Source organism: Scomber japonicus, chromosome 14, assembly GCF_027409825.1.
Source record: "Scomber japonicus isolate fScoJap1 chromosome 14, fScoJap1.pri, whole genome shotgun sequence".
In the NCBI taxonomy this organism is placed as follows: Eukaryota; Metazoa; Chordata; class Actinopteri; order Scombriformes; family Scombridae; genus Scomber; species Scomber japonicus.
Window position 1 is genome coordinate 6,733,899 of NC_070591.1, and position 13,387 is coordinate 6,747,285.

Genomic DNA, 13,387 nt, shown 5'->3' on the forward strand with positions numbered 1-13,387 from the left:
ACAGCTCCCCCTCTATGTGTGGGATTAGGGCTCAGGTTAGGCTAAATATCTATGCATCACTGATTGGTGTTGAGACTAACGTTTGGTTCAGGTTAGGGTGAAGGAAGATACAAATTGAAGCACACAAAGTTCAAGGACTATAATTGGCATTTTTACCTGTTTTTCCAGCCATGCACAGGTGCGACATAGAATTTTCTCATGAATATATTGACAGGTGAATTAGCTGCAGTGACATGTAATTTCATCCCAAGCCATCACTTTTCTTGCTTTCATTTCAAGCCCAAGTCGCTCCAATGATTTTCAAACTTTCTCGGACCATACTTCTGCTGAAATGTGTCAGAGGTCCAAAAGTAAGCAAAATGTTACGATATTTGGCAAAATAAGGCCTGTTGGGTGTGGGCAGAAGAAAATGCCCAAGGAGACATTTTGTTAATTTAGTGAAGGCCAGTGGAACATGTTGAGGCATCAAACATCTTGAACGAAATCCCAGACTTGTAAATCTCATTATGTGTGCACACATATTCATAGTCCATTATAACCCAAAGGTCAGCTCATGTGGCTCCTGCACTCTCTCTATCTCCCTCTCTCTCTCCTTTTCTCTGCCTCTCTTCCTATCTGCATATTTCCACAGTGCATGCTCTGTGTGAGAACATTAACTGGCATATGAATGGCCTACATCCATCACAGGCTGTGAGAACTTTGTATTGCTTGCCTGGAGAGATTCTGTATTTCCAACAGGATGGGTCAAACATCCGGTATGTAACGGCAGTCTGTCATTCAGGGTATATGGAGCGTGGAGCGAGCTGTGATAGATGGCACTGTAATTCCATAGGCTTCCCCCTGTAATATAATGATGTGAGTGAGTGAGCAGCCTGACAACAAGATAATCGGATCAAGGCATGATGGACAGGCGCTTTCAATGAATCCATAATTGAGTCAGGGAACTAGGTTGTTCAGTAGAGAAGATGCATACAGATCAGGAGGAAGTGTCCATGCAAATCTGATCGACCTGAATGAAGATAAAGTCAAAGGTTTTCCCACACTTCAGGGAGAAAAAAAGAGCCAGACAGAAATGCAGTTAAATGAAATTGCATCAGCTTTGATACTTGCCGGATGTCAGACAGACATGGAAAAAGCCATCATCAGGATACCACTGTAACAATACAACATTATAAAGGGAACACTTCATGCTTTTTTGTGGTTTTCTATAACTACGAATGTCTATATTAAACTTACTCAAAGTTACAAAACTTGAGGTGAACTTATGATATTGCCTGAAAGTCCAAATCCAGGGCTTCAGCCTGATCTAAATGCTCCATTTGCAAAGTTACCTCTACTGTACGTCCTCATGAAACTGACATTAGATCTTCTGCACGCCCCCAAACATCCATAATAATAGTCTTTGATGTTAAGTTTGTTCCTTATATCGTTCACGTTGTCCACTCACATATTTTAGGTCAGATTTTGGCCACTTTGAGTGAAGAACAAGAAAAAGAAGTGAAATCTGATTACTGCCAGAAGTCTGCTGAGGAGCAGCTTTGGATAGATAACCAATCAGGACAGAGTGGGCTTTACTAGTAGAGGGGTCTTTAAAAAAGAGGTGTTAAAAGGCTGAACTGAAGGGCTGCATTAAAGGGTTAGTGTAAGATAAATAAAGAGTTTTATGAACCATATATCATGCAAAGTGGAGCCTCAGAATAAAAATGCAGACCTGATACATTAAGGCAAGGCACAGGGGCAACTCAATGTGCTTTACATAAAAACAAAAATATCAGGGGATGAGTAAACAGTAAAAATTGGAAACATTAAAACATACAATTAAAAAAAGAAAAGCCAACTATAATAAAAAAGAAAACAAAAAGCTCGACTAAAATAGAGAATAAGATATGAAAACAGTGCAAATGAAAGATTAAAATGTAAAGAGCTCAATCATAAGCACATGGAAAGGGAGTTTAGGGTGCTGAGTCTGCATCTGACCTACAGAAAATGTTAAATGTGATTAGTTTGTGATGTTATAAGTGGAAATTAGCAATACATCAGAGCAAAACACTAAAAATACTACAAATACAGTATGGAAAGAAGGACCCAAAGAATTAGTTGTGCCAATAGATGCACCAAAGTTTTCTCCAGTTAAATTAGCACAAAACTGAAGTCATTGTTTTTAGGATGACTGAAGAAGAAGAAAAACTTAAAGTCTGTGCTCACTTTAACAGTCTGTCATTGAAGAGTTAAATCAAGCTAGAAACATCAGCATCATCCTGGATCCACCATTAAATTTCAGTAGTCACGTCAAATCTATTACAAACACAGCCTTTTTCCACCTCAAAAAATATCACAGGGATCAGGTACTTGGTGTCAAAACAAGATCTAAAGAAACTTGTAGATGCTTTTATCTCTACCAGACTAGACTAGTGCCATGGACTGTTCACAGGTCTGTCTAACACAGCAATCAGACAGATTCAGCTGAGCCAGAATGCTGCAGCCAATGTTGTAAGAAGATTGCAGCAGTGCTTCAAGGTTTTCTATGCAGAGGTTCATTGAAAAAAGCTCAGAAAAAGTTCACCCAGTACTCAGATCACTCACTTCACTGATGACAAGTTTCTTAAAGAATCGATTTCGCAATACTACAATGCTATACTGCTATACAGCTTGTCCATGAATCACTGAAAGCTTCAGGTCCAAGATACATATCAGATCTCCTGACTCAATATGAACCCTGCAGACCTGGATTAGTGATTGTTAGCAGAGTCTAAAACTAAATATGGTCAAGCTGCCTTTACCTTCTGCTGCTCAAATGTGGAACAAACAAGAATCAGAAGAACTAAGACTTCAGACAATAACTTTAAATCCAAGCTAAACACCTACTAGTTTATCGTTTCTTGTAATCAAATATATTTGTTTGCTTGCTTTTGTTGTTTTTTATCATTTGTTTTTTGTGCTTTTTGGTCGTTTACTCTGAGAAGCACTTTGTCTTTCAGTATGAAATGTGCTTTATAAGTAAATTTGCCTTACCAGTCCTCTGCAGTGAGGCCAACGCGGAAGTAACTTAGAACTGCATTCTATCAAAAGGCCACCAGGGGGCGACCGTCTCTATACAAGTCAATGGAGAATTCACCAACTTCTCACTTGATTTCTAACCTCAGTAAATGTTTTCAAAATGTGTTAATGGTCTCAATCGCTAGTTTAAAGCCTTCTTCAATGCAGTATGATGTTCATTTGTGACATTTTGGCCTCCCTGATTTTATATTTGACGATAAAGCAGGGTATGCATTAGGGCGGGGCTACGTCCTGATTGACAGGTTGATTGATTCAGAGGTCTATGGTACAGGTACAGTCTATGGTCTCCCCCATACTGAACTATGCTGCAGGAGTGTGGGGCTCATAAGAATCTAAAATTATAAACACCATACAGAATAGAGCTATACTACATTTGAGGGTTTCATAGATTTGCTCCGATTCCAGCAATTCAGGAAGTTATAGGTTTAGTACCAGCGTCTGCACAACAGAAATGAGACATGATCCATCTGTAGAACTGTTTAACCTTCGTGTCGTCCTCCCTGTTCCTTCTTTCTTCCCTCCCTCCTTCTCTCTTTCCTTCCTTCCTCCCTTCCTTCCTTCCTCCCTCCCTCCCTTCTTTCCTCCCCCCTGTCCTTCCTTCCTTCCCTCCTTCCATCCTCCCTCCTTTTCTTCCTTCTTCCTTCCTCCTTTCTACCCTTCCTTCCATCCTTCCTCCCTCCTTTCCTCCTTCTATCCTTCCTTCCTCCCTTCCTTTTTTCCTTTCTCCCTCCCTCCCTCTCTCCCTCCTTCCTTCATTCCTTCCATTACTCCCTTCTTTCCTCCCTCCTGTCCCTCCCTTCCATCCTTCCTCCCTTCCTTCTTCCTCCCTTCCTTGACTCGAGGACAACAGGAGGGTTAACCGAAACGGCAGATGACAGAATGAATAAGAGTCCTATTTATCAATTCACACAGTTCTCCGTGGGCAAAAGAGCTTTACTCAGTTATTGAGGAGGTGGATATGGTGTGTATCTACAGGAATAATCTGTGCTGTGATATTAACACCATCAAAAAAATATGATTTCACTAAAAATTTGAAGAAAAATGGTTTTGGAAAGAGCCAACATTAAGGACATATGTGTATCTCTAACAGTATTTTGGCCTTGAAGCACATGCTACATATTGTGTCTTTAGAAGCCAGAAGGAAACAGATTGTGTAAGCTGTGATTTGGGCAAAGTAGGAAAGTGAGTCTCATTTTCTTTTGTACAGTGCAAAGTGTGATTTCATAAGAAGTTTACTGTGCTGTGATATAACTCGACGAAATCCTGAAATATTATTCTGGTGTTCAGATTAGCAAAAACTGGAATGTCTGTTTTAAATTTGATGTGTTTAAGTCTGCTAATGTCTTATCTCAACAGCCTTGAAAGGAAGAGATGTAATGTTTAACCCTCATGTTGTCCTCCCCTTCTTTCCTTCCTCCCTCCTTCCTTCTTTCCTTCCTTCTTCTTTCCCTCCTTCCTTCCTTCCTTCCTTCCTCCCTCCTTCCTCCCTTCTTCCTTCCGTCTTTCGTTCCTTCCTTCCTCCCTCCTTAGTCCCTCCTTTCCTTTTCTCCTTCCTTCCCTCATTCCTTCCTTCTTCCTTCCCCCCTTCCTTCCCCCTTTCCTTTCTACTTCCTTCCTCCCTCCTTTCTTCCTTCCTCCCTCTCACCTTTCCTACCTTCTTCCTTCCTTCTTCCTTCTCTCCTTCCCTCCTTTCCTTCCTTCTTCCTTCTCTCCTTCCTCCCTCCTTTCCTTCCTTCTTCCTCCTTCCCTTCCTTCCTTGACTCGAGGACAACAGGAGGGTCAATTAAAATATATTTTAAATTTGCAATGATGTGCAATAAGCTTGTGTCAGATCTGAAGATGAATGATGCTTCAGCGGTTTCTTTATTTTCTTTCTCTGTTTTTGGACAATCTATCCGCTGTACTTTAGTCCTGGCTCATTTCAATTTATGCTGTCGCTTAAGCTCATGTGGGCTTGGCATACAATTGTATATGCATGACACAATAATTACATTTCATTCATTCCTTTTCTATTCATAACCTCAAATTTAAGGACATTAAACTAGGTTAATGATCTTTGAACATGCAAGCAACCAAAGAGGTTTTAGAGCCGAGCGGATGATTACCTTCATGTGGACAAGGACAGGCCTGGCTGAGCGTCACCGGGGACGATACCAAGCGTGTGCTGATGGTGGAGCTATCTACAGATTTAAGACTTCAGCCAGTCATTTAGTTCAAAGGGCTTCACATCAAATATTAGATTTAGTAAAGTTTATATTCATTGTGCAATTACCTTCGGACACCCCCAATTTAGTGCGCTGGCATTCTTAAGGGTCACAACTCCTGTGATGATGATCATCTGATGTGGATTTAAACACCTTTAGATTAAAGCAGAGCGTGAGATCTTCACCCTCAGTGATCATAAAGTATTTGAAACACTGTGATTATCTCTTTCACAAGTTCAAAGATTCACACAACCTCATAATCAGTCGTCTTTCTCTTTTTTTCAGTACATGGAGGCATGAAGTGAATGAGGAAGATGTGAAGTCAGGCGTCTGTGCTGAGCATAAATAGTTAGATTTATTATTTCTATAGACTCTTTTTATTTTAGCCTTATCTGTAGCTTTTATACAGAACAGTAAGGTGAAGGAAAGGTGCAGCATCTTGAATAGGCTTTATTAAGGGGGCTTATATAACAAAATGTGAACTTTCTATGTTGTATAGTGATTGATGTGAGATGATTAATGACACAAACCCTTCTCAAGATAAAGCACTAAATCAACAACTAGACTGTACCAAGGACTTAGAGGAAATAAGAGAAACCCATTTCCAGGAGTAGTGTGTACTGAATGTCACAGCCTTCTTCTTCTAAGAAAAGTGCAGCGGAGGTGGAGTGAATAGAGGTTTGCCATAAGGCTGCTTGTAAACAGCTCATTACATCGCTGTCATTCAGCCGAGACTTTCAAAGACAGGAACAGTAAAGGCTCCATCGTCTGTATCTGATAATAACGAGCATTAATCTGAGCAAAGACAGAGTGTCGTCGTCGTCGTGACAGAGGGATTTGGTGCATTTTCATCCAGGTCAGTGTGATTGCACACGCTTGGGTAACAGCTGTTGTAATAATTAAGATTATGTAATGTACACTGGTCAGAAAAACCAGAACAGCTTCTGCAGATGAACAAGACAAATCAGATTACAGATTACCTTCTGCTTCCATGAAGTCTAATTATGCCGTTTCCTCTCACATGGTGTTTTTCTAGACTTCTTGTCATCAGTCAACTACATGCAAGATTAGTTTGCCGTTCAATTATTCCACAGCCATTCAAGTCAAGACAACCAGTTTAAGACAAACATATCTTTAAATATATTAACTAAAATCATTCAATGTTGTCAAGTTACATCGTATTAACCCTAAGGAGATACAGGCTATTTAACGTGGTTGTTTAGCCTTAAATTGGTAGAACTGAAGCTTGTGTAAAGTCTGTACTTTGATAGAAATGATCAAAATCAGTTTAGAAACTAGTATGTGTGAAGTATGAGTGAGCAGGGAAAGCAAGAATGTATCACTTCTCTTTATTAAATAAACGTTTTAATTGTTTTTGCCATTATGAGCATTTTATACTTGGATAAGAGCAACGTATCCTGGTGGAGATACAACTCATAACATCCAAAATATATTACAAATATTTGTGGAAATGTTTTATTTTAGGTTCAAATGAGAAAACTAGTAACATCAAATTATGCTTTTTCCACTCTTGCTTGTTTAAGGGTTAACTTGTGTAATGCTTTTTACTACAGTTGAGGGAGAAGATGATTAAGTATAGGTAAAAAAACTCCTTCTTTGTACTTACGACCCTTGAAAATGGGCATAAATCCTGCACAGCATATACAAATTCCTTTTTTTAAAGTCTCAATAGACTCTTTCGACCATGCAAATGATTAGTGTTTTGTGTCAGAGATGAAGGCAAAGTGGATGAAGAAGGGAGACACAATCGTTCCCTAATCTTAAACAAATATTTCTGTGCTTAAACTTAACAATGGCATTCCAGATAAAAACATAAAATTAATAATAATAATAATGTTATGTGATGATCTAGTGATGTTTGCAGTCTAGGAGGACGTTACAAGAAGACTATTAAGCTTTAGGGTGAGATCTTTTATATATACTCAAGTCTGTAGTTTTATTTCTCAAACCATCTGTCATTCCCATTCCTCATGCACGCTCACTCATAATTCCCTTGCTGTCATTCCCATTGAGACGTCAGCTGTTCATATCTGCTGGTTTCCTCCAAACCAGTAGCTCAGAGACACACCTTCATTGTCAGCCAATCATCTTGTGGCTGTCTTTTTAAATGTCTTCCTCCTCTCTCTGCCTTTAGTCCCTCTCCACTTCCCCCATCACCACCCAGTCCTCACAGATTCATCACTTCATCACTTCATCAACCTCATCAGCCTTATCAGTCACAGTAGAAGTCATCAGTCACCAGAGTCTGGACTCCATGGGGGGATTTATCTTGCTGCTCGGCTCACGACTGATGTCCCTCAATTATAAAATCTTCCTGTAGAGTCCAAGAGCCGAAGACTTAATCATCAATATCATTTGTATAATAATTATTTTTTGCTTCATTCAAGTGTGTCTCCCTTAATTGAAATTGAATCACAGTGAAAGAAGCTCTTGAGTTTTTGACTGGAATAGACAGCCTCATTGGGATCTCCACAGTCATTCTTTCATGTTAATTTACTACTGTGCAAGTTTAATAATACATGTAGTCTGACTGGCCTGGTTCTGATTTCATGCTTTGTACCTCAGTCTCGTCAGCATAAGAGCAAAGCAATACGAGGAATCACGTGGCCTTAACCCTTCCTGTTGTCCTCAGGTCAAGAAAGGACAGAAGGAAGGGAGGGAGGGAGGAAGGAAGGAAGGAGGGAAGGAAGGGAGTAAGGACGAAAAGAAGAAGGAATTTAGGAGAGATGGAAGAGAGGAAGGAAGGAAGGAACGAAAGGAGTAAGGATGAAAAAAGGAAGGAATTTAGGAGAGAAGGAAGGGAGGATGGAAGGAAGAAAAGGAGTAAGGAGGGAGGGAGGGAAGGAAGGAAGGAAGGAAGGAAAGATGTAAGGAGGGAAGGAGGGAGGAAGGAAGGAAAGGTGGAAGGAAGGAAGGAAGGAAGGACCGAAGGAAGGAAAGGAGTAAAAAGGAAGGAAGGAAGGAAGGAAAGGATTATGGAGAGAGGGAGGGACGGAGGAAGGAACAGAGGGAGGAAGGAAGGAAGGAAAGGAGTAAGGAGAGAGGGAGGGACGTAGGAAGGAACGGAGGGAGGAAGGAAGGAAGGAAGGAAAGGAGTAAAGAGGGAGGGAGGAAGGAAGGAAGGAAAGGAGTAAAGAGGAAGGAAGGAAGGAAGGAAGGAAAGGATTATGGAGAGAGGGAGGGAGGGAGGAAGGAAGAAAGGAAAGGAGTAAGGAGGGAGGAAGGAAGGAAGGAAGGAAGGAAAGGAGTAAAGAGGAAGGAAGGAAGGGAAGGATTATGGAGAGAGGGAGGGAGGTAGGAAGGAGGGAGGAAGGAAGGAAGGAAGGAAGGAAGGAAGGAAGGAAGCATGGTTTGCTTTTTGTGGGAGAAGTGATAGATTAGTTGGGGATGGATGGAGAGGGTGGGTGAAGACTGGCAGGGGTTGGTGTGGGAGGGATGCTTTGACGATCTCTGTATTTCTCCTGTCACAAATATTGCGTAATGTCAACGTATCTGGAAAAAATCAATAAAGATATTGTTCAAAAAAAAAAAAAAAGGGGGTCAGTACAGTATTTAAGGGTTAAACAAAGTCATAACACACAAAGCTGGAGTTAACATTTCATGGTTTAATAATCATAAAGTAAAATCATGTTAGTTTGGCTGAAGTGAAAATCTGCAGACGTGCTGTTCTGTAGACGGTAAAGGACTGACTTTAATTTCGCTGACTGTGGTCAAAGTGCTCCCAAAATAAACTCCTGTTTTTCTTTCTTCGCAGGAGGCGCAGAGAGAAGCTCCAGGCCCATCTGAAGGAGAGTCGCAGTCTGAAAAACTACACCACTAATTCCCAGAACTCCCTCGATGGCAAGACGAGAAATCTCAACGCCAGCCTGCAAATGCATGAGGTGACTACTGCTGGGTTGTTGTTGCAGTTGGGTTTTTTTTTTTTTTTTTCTTTTCCCTTCTGCCTTCCCTTCAAAAAAGCTTCTGCTTCCAAGTCAAGGACACGGATATATCTGTATACACCTGTAAAACAGTATTCATGTGTCAAGGTGTTCCCATTTCTTTTAAGATTTACTGTATGATCTTATGTTCAGAAGACAGCACATCTTAGATGACATCAGCTTGAAGTAGTTGTGGTTAAATATATCAGCGAGACTCAGAAGAGAGTGGGGTGCTGGGGTTTCATATATTGGCAAAAAGCATGTGCAGTTGCTTCTCCTGCCTTCCTTTCTTCCTTCTTTCCTTCCTTCCTTCCTTCCTCCCTTCCTTCCTTCCTTCCATCTGTCCTTCTTCCCTTTCTTTCTTTCTTTTTCCTTCCTTCCTTTCTTCATTCCTTCCATCTTTCCTTCCTGTCTTCTTTTCCTTCCTTCCTTCCTCCCTCCCTTTCTTCCTTCCTTCCATCTGTCCTTCCTTCCTTCCTTCCTTCCTTCCATCTGTCCTTCCTTCTGTCCTTCTTCCCTTTTTTTCGTCTTTTTTCCTTCTCTCCTTCCTTCATTCCTTCCATCTTTTCTTCCTGTCTTCATTTCCTTCTTTATTCCTCCCTTTCTTCCTTCCTTCCATCTGTCCTTCCTTCCTTCTGTCCTTCCTTCCTTCTTCCCTTCCTCCCTTTCTTCCTTCCTTCCATCTGTCCTTCCTTCTGTCCTTCTTCCCTTTCTTTCTTTCTCTTTTTTCCTTCTTTTCTTCCTTCCTCCCTCCCTTTCTTCCTTCCTTCCATCTGTCCTTCCTTCCTTCTGTCCTTCCTTCCTTCTGTCCTTCCTTCCTTCCTTCCACCTGTCCTTCCTTCCTTCTTTCCTTCCTTCGTTCCTTCCATCTTTCCTTCCTGTCTTCTTTTGGCAAAAAGCATCTGCAGTTGCTTCTCCTGCTCATGCCAGCATAAAGATACAGCTTTATTTATTATTATTATTAAGAATTCATACATGTGCCATTAGTTTAGATTGTTTGTAAAGACAAAAAAAACCAACAACAAAACTTTAATGCCTGGTAGAGTTCCACCTAGAGAGATCAGACATTTAAACTACACATATAACACCTCTGGAGTATTAGTACCTGTCATATTCATTACCCCCCCCCCCCCCCTGCAGTTTTTAGCTGCATACAAATCAGATTGTATTCCCATCTCCACCTGGCCACTTGCATGAGGCTCGCAGGTCTTCCAGCGAGCAATTGTTCAGTGGTTTGGGAGCGCGGCGCTGGCTAGCAATGTCATTCATCATCTTCTCCCTGCTCTTTGTCACAACATCTCTCCCAGATGTGCGGTTAGCTTAATTTGAATGTCAGTCAAATCCACATCTTCAATTACCTTGGGAGAGTGTATGCGTGTGTGTGTGTGTGTGTGTGTGTGTGTGTGTGTGTGTGTATTTGTGCCCCATTATGCATAATTTAGCTTTACTTGCCCTCCCTTTTTTTTAAATTTATTACAAGTTCATCATATAAGTAACCTATCTAATCTATACACGTTTGACACGGCAGCATTATTGGATAAATTCTATGTTTCCTCCAAGGGCAATGCAACCATGATTTAAATTTACAATGAAGCCGAGCACATGCATACTCTGCAGGGACTCTCTATCCATCATAAACACATAAACATATACAAGATGGATAATAAATCACTGTGTGAGACAAGCACAGAAAATCCATAACCTGTGTAAGAGACCCAGTTTTCATAGAGATAATCACAGTTCAGTCGTGCAGTTTATTACACAGCAGATAATCAGTCCTTGGCTTCATTTGCAGCAAATGTCCTCATTGGGTAACATCAGAAATAAACTGTAAAATGTCCTTTCATGAAAAATGTTGGCATCGATCTTTAGGTACTGTATATGTTACCATCCTTGCCAATGAAGGAAGTTATGTGAAGTTCTTAAAGTCAGAGGAGGGGTTGAAGGTGTCTTGACTTTGACCGACTCTTTCTGTCAAGAAGGCAATGTTTCTCAGACCTTAACCAAGTTGTTTTGATCTTTAAATATAACCAGAGCTTCAATCAATAGTTTCACATTTTTTAGGAAATGTAGTTTCTTGTCGAGTGCTGGATGACGAGATCGATGATAAAGCTCTCGTATTTGTCTGTTAAATCTGAAGCTACAGCAAGCAGCCGGTTAACTTAGCTTAGCTTAGCCTAGCTTAGCTTCGAATACAGATCAATAACTGGGGAGAAAACAGAATAACAAAATCAGCACTCTGGCTATTAAAGCTAACTAATTAACACATTTCCCCTCAAGCTTTAAGTTTGGCAGCTGTCTGCGTCTCTGAGTCTGGCCTACAGGATATGTTAAATGTGGTTAGATTGTGCTTTTATAAATGGACATTAGCAATGAATCAAAACACAAATAATTCATTTCAGAAAGAAAGGCATGGATAGAAGAACACAACAAAATATTTTTGGCTCAGTCTTTTTAGAATATGTTGGTGCATATTAATACTTGGTCTTCTTTCTTGATGAATTATGACTAATTAACACATTATGTCTCATTTGTTACAAAGAGGTGTAAAAACAGCAAGTTATGTTTTTGTTTATTTTACCAGGGTTTATATGCCTAACTATTTCTTGGCAGTAATATTCTTGAAGTCTTGTTGCCAAAGATTTTTCATACAAATTAAACAAACAAGATACTAAAATATGTTCATTAGTGAGGGTTAGAGATGCTGATAGATGGATTATGTTACCTTTGAGCAGAGCCAGACTATCTGTTTTACCCTTCTCTCCATTTTTCTTGGTGCTAAGCTAAGCTAACGGTTGTAGCAATCAGGGTTGCTTTGACAAAAAGAGCCAAGTGTGAGGACTTGCCCAGCAGTGCGGTGTCCAAACCTCTGTTTAATATGATTCAGTGCCTAACATGAAACAACAGGTCACATAAGTACAAGGGACTGAGCGGAGCAGAGCTGCAAAGACACTGTCGACTTTAATCTTGAGCTTAGACTTTAAAACATAACAACATTCCCGCCTGTGGATCTCCGCTTGAGTTTCAGTTCACAAAAGGTTCAGATATCTGAAATATAGCTCGGAGACAGAACGAACCAAGGCTTGAAAGTAATCTGTAAAATCTGGAGTTTTTGTGAAGACGATGTGTCAGGTATGCCTGCCTGTATTACCTTCAAGCTGAGCACGCTGCCAAGGACAAACAAACCGGCTCCCCAAACCTACACAGATAGAAAGCAGATTGACGCAATGCAACCATCAGTTTAGACTTTAGATTCAATGCACTTATTAAAGATTTAACATTATAAGGCAAGGAAAGAAGGAAGGAAGGAAGGAAGGAAGGAAGGGAGGGAGGGAGGGAGGGAGGAAGGGACGAAAAGAAAGGAAAGGAGGGAGGAAGGGAGGAAAGAAGAAGGAAGGAAAGAAGGGAGGAAGGAAGGAAGGAAAGAAGGAGGGAGGAAGGAAAGAAAGAGGGGAGGAGAAGAAAGAAGGAAGGAAAAGAGGGAGGAAGGAAGGAAGGAAGGAAGGAGGGAGGAAGGAAAGAAAGAGGGGAGGAGAAGAAAGAAGGAAGGAAAGGAGGGAGGAAGGAAGGAGGGAAGGAAGAAGAGAGGAAGGAAGGAAGGAAAGAAAGAGAGAAGGAGGGAGGGAGGAAGGAAGGAAAGGAGGGAAGGAAGGAAAGAAGGAAGGTAGGAAAGAAGGAAGGAACGAAGGTAGGAAAGAAGGACAAAGGAAAGAAAGAGAGAAGGAGGGAGGGAGGAAAGAAGGAAGGGAGGAAGGAATAAGGAAGGAAAGAAGGGAAGGAAGGAAAGGAGGGAGGAAGGAAGGAAGGGAGGGAAGAAAGGGGGATGGAGGAAGTACAGATGGAAGGAAGGAAGGAAGTGAGGAAAGAAGAATAAGACGGGGTCAATTTAACCCGGGAAGACGACACAAAGGTTAAGACAGAGAAAAAACAGTAAAGCAACATTTATATTGAGAAACTGAGAGAAAATGCATCACGATTCATTTCAGTTTTGACTTAAATGTCAGAGCTGCTACGAAAATATATAAGACGTCTCACTTCCTTCTTCTTCTGTATGTGCAAAATACAGAACCAATAAACTAAAAGGCCATTTGTGCACACGCATGTACATGGAAATGCTTTCATGTACATATCTGTCAACCTGAGGATTTAAACACCGTACTAAAATAAATGGGTCTGACTGATATG

General features: G+C 40.8%; 2 protein-coding genes across 2 annotated transcripts in view; one reads left to right on the forward strand and one right to left on the reverse strand.

Annotated features, from left to right (window-relative positions):
- LOC128373310 (pro-neuregulin-3, membrane-bound isoform) overlaps positions 1 to 13,387 on the forward strand; it is a 501,549-nt gene that overhangs the window by 461,463 nt on the left and 26,699 nt on the right. Inside the window, exon 7 of the mRNA XM_053333598.1 lies at positions 9,037 to 9,163. Coding sequence (XP_053189573.1) covers positions 9,037 to 9,163 — 127 coding nt within the window. The remainder of the gene's footprint in view (positions 1 to 9,036; positions 9,164 to 13,387) is intronic.
- Positions 1 to 13,387, reverse strand: part of cbr1 (carbonyl reductase 1) — a 166,680-nt gene that overhangs the window by 18,766 nt on the left and 134,527 nt on the right. The window lies entirely within an intron of this gene.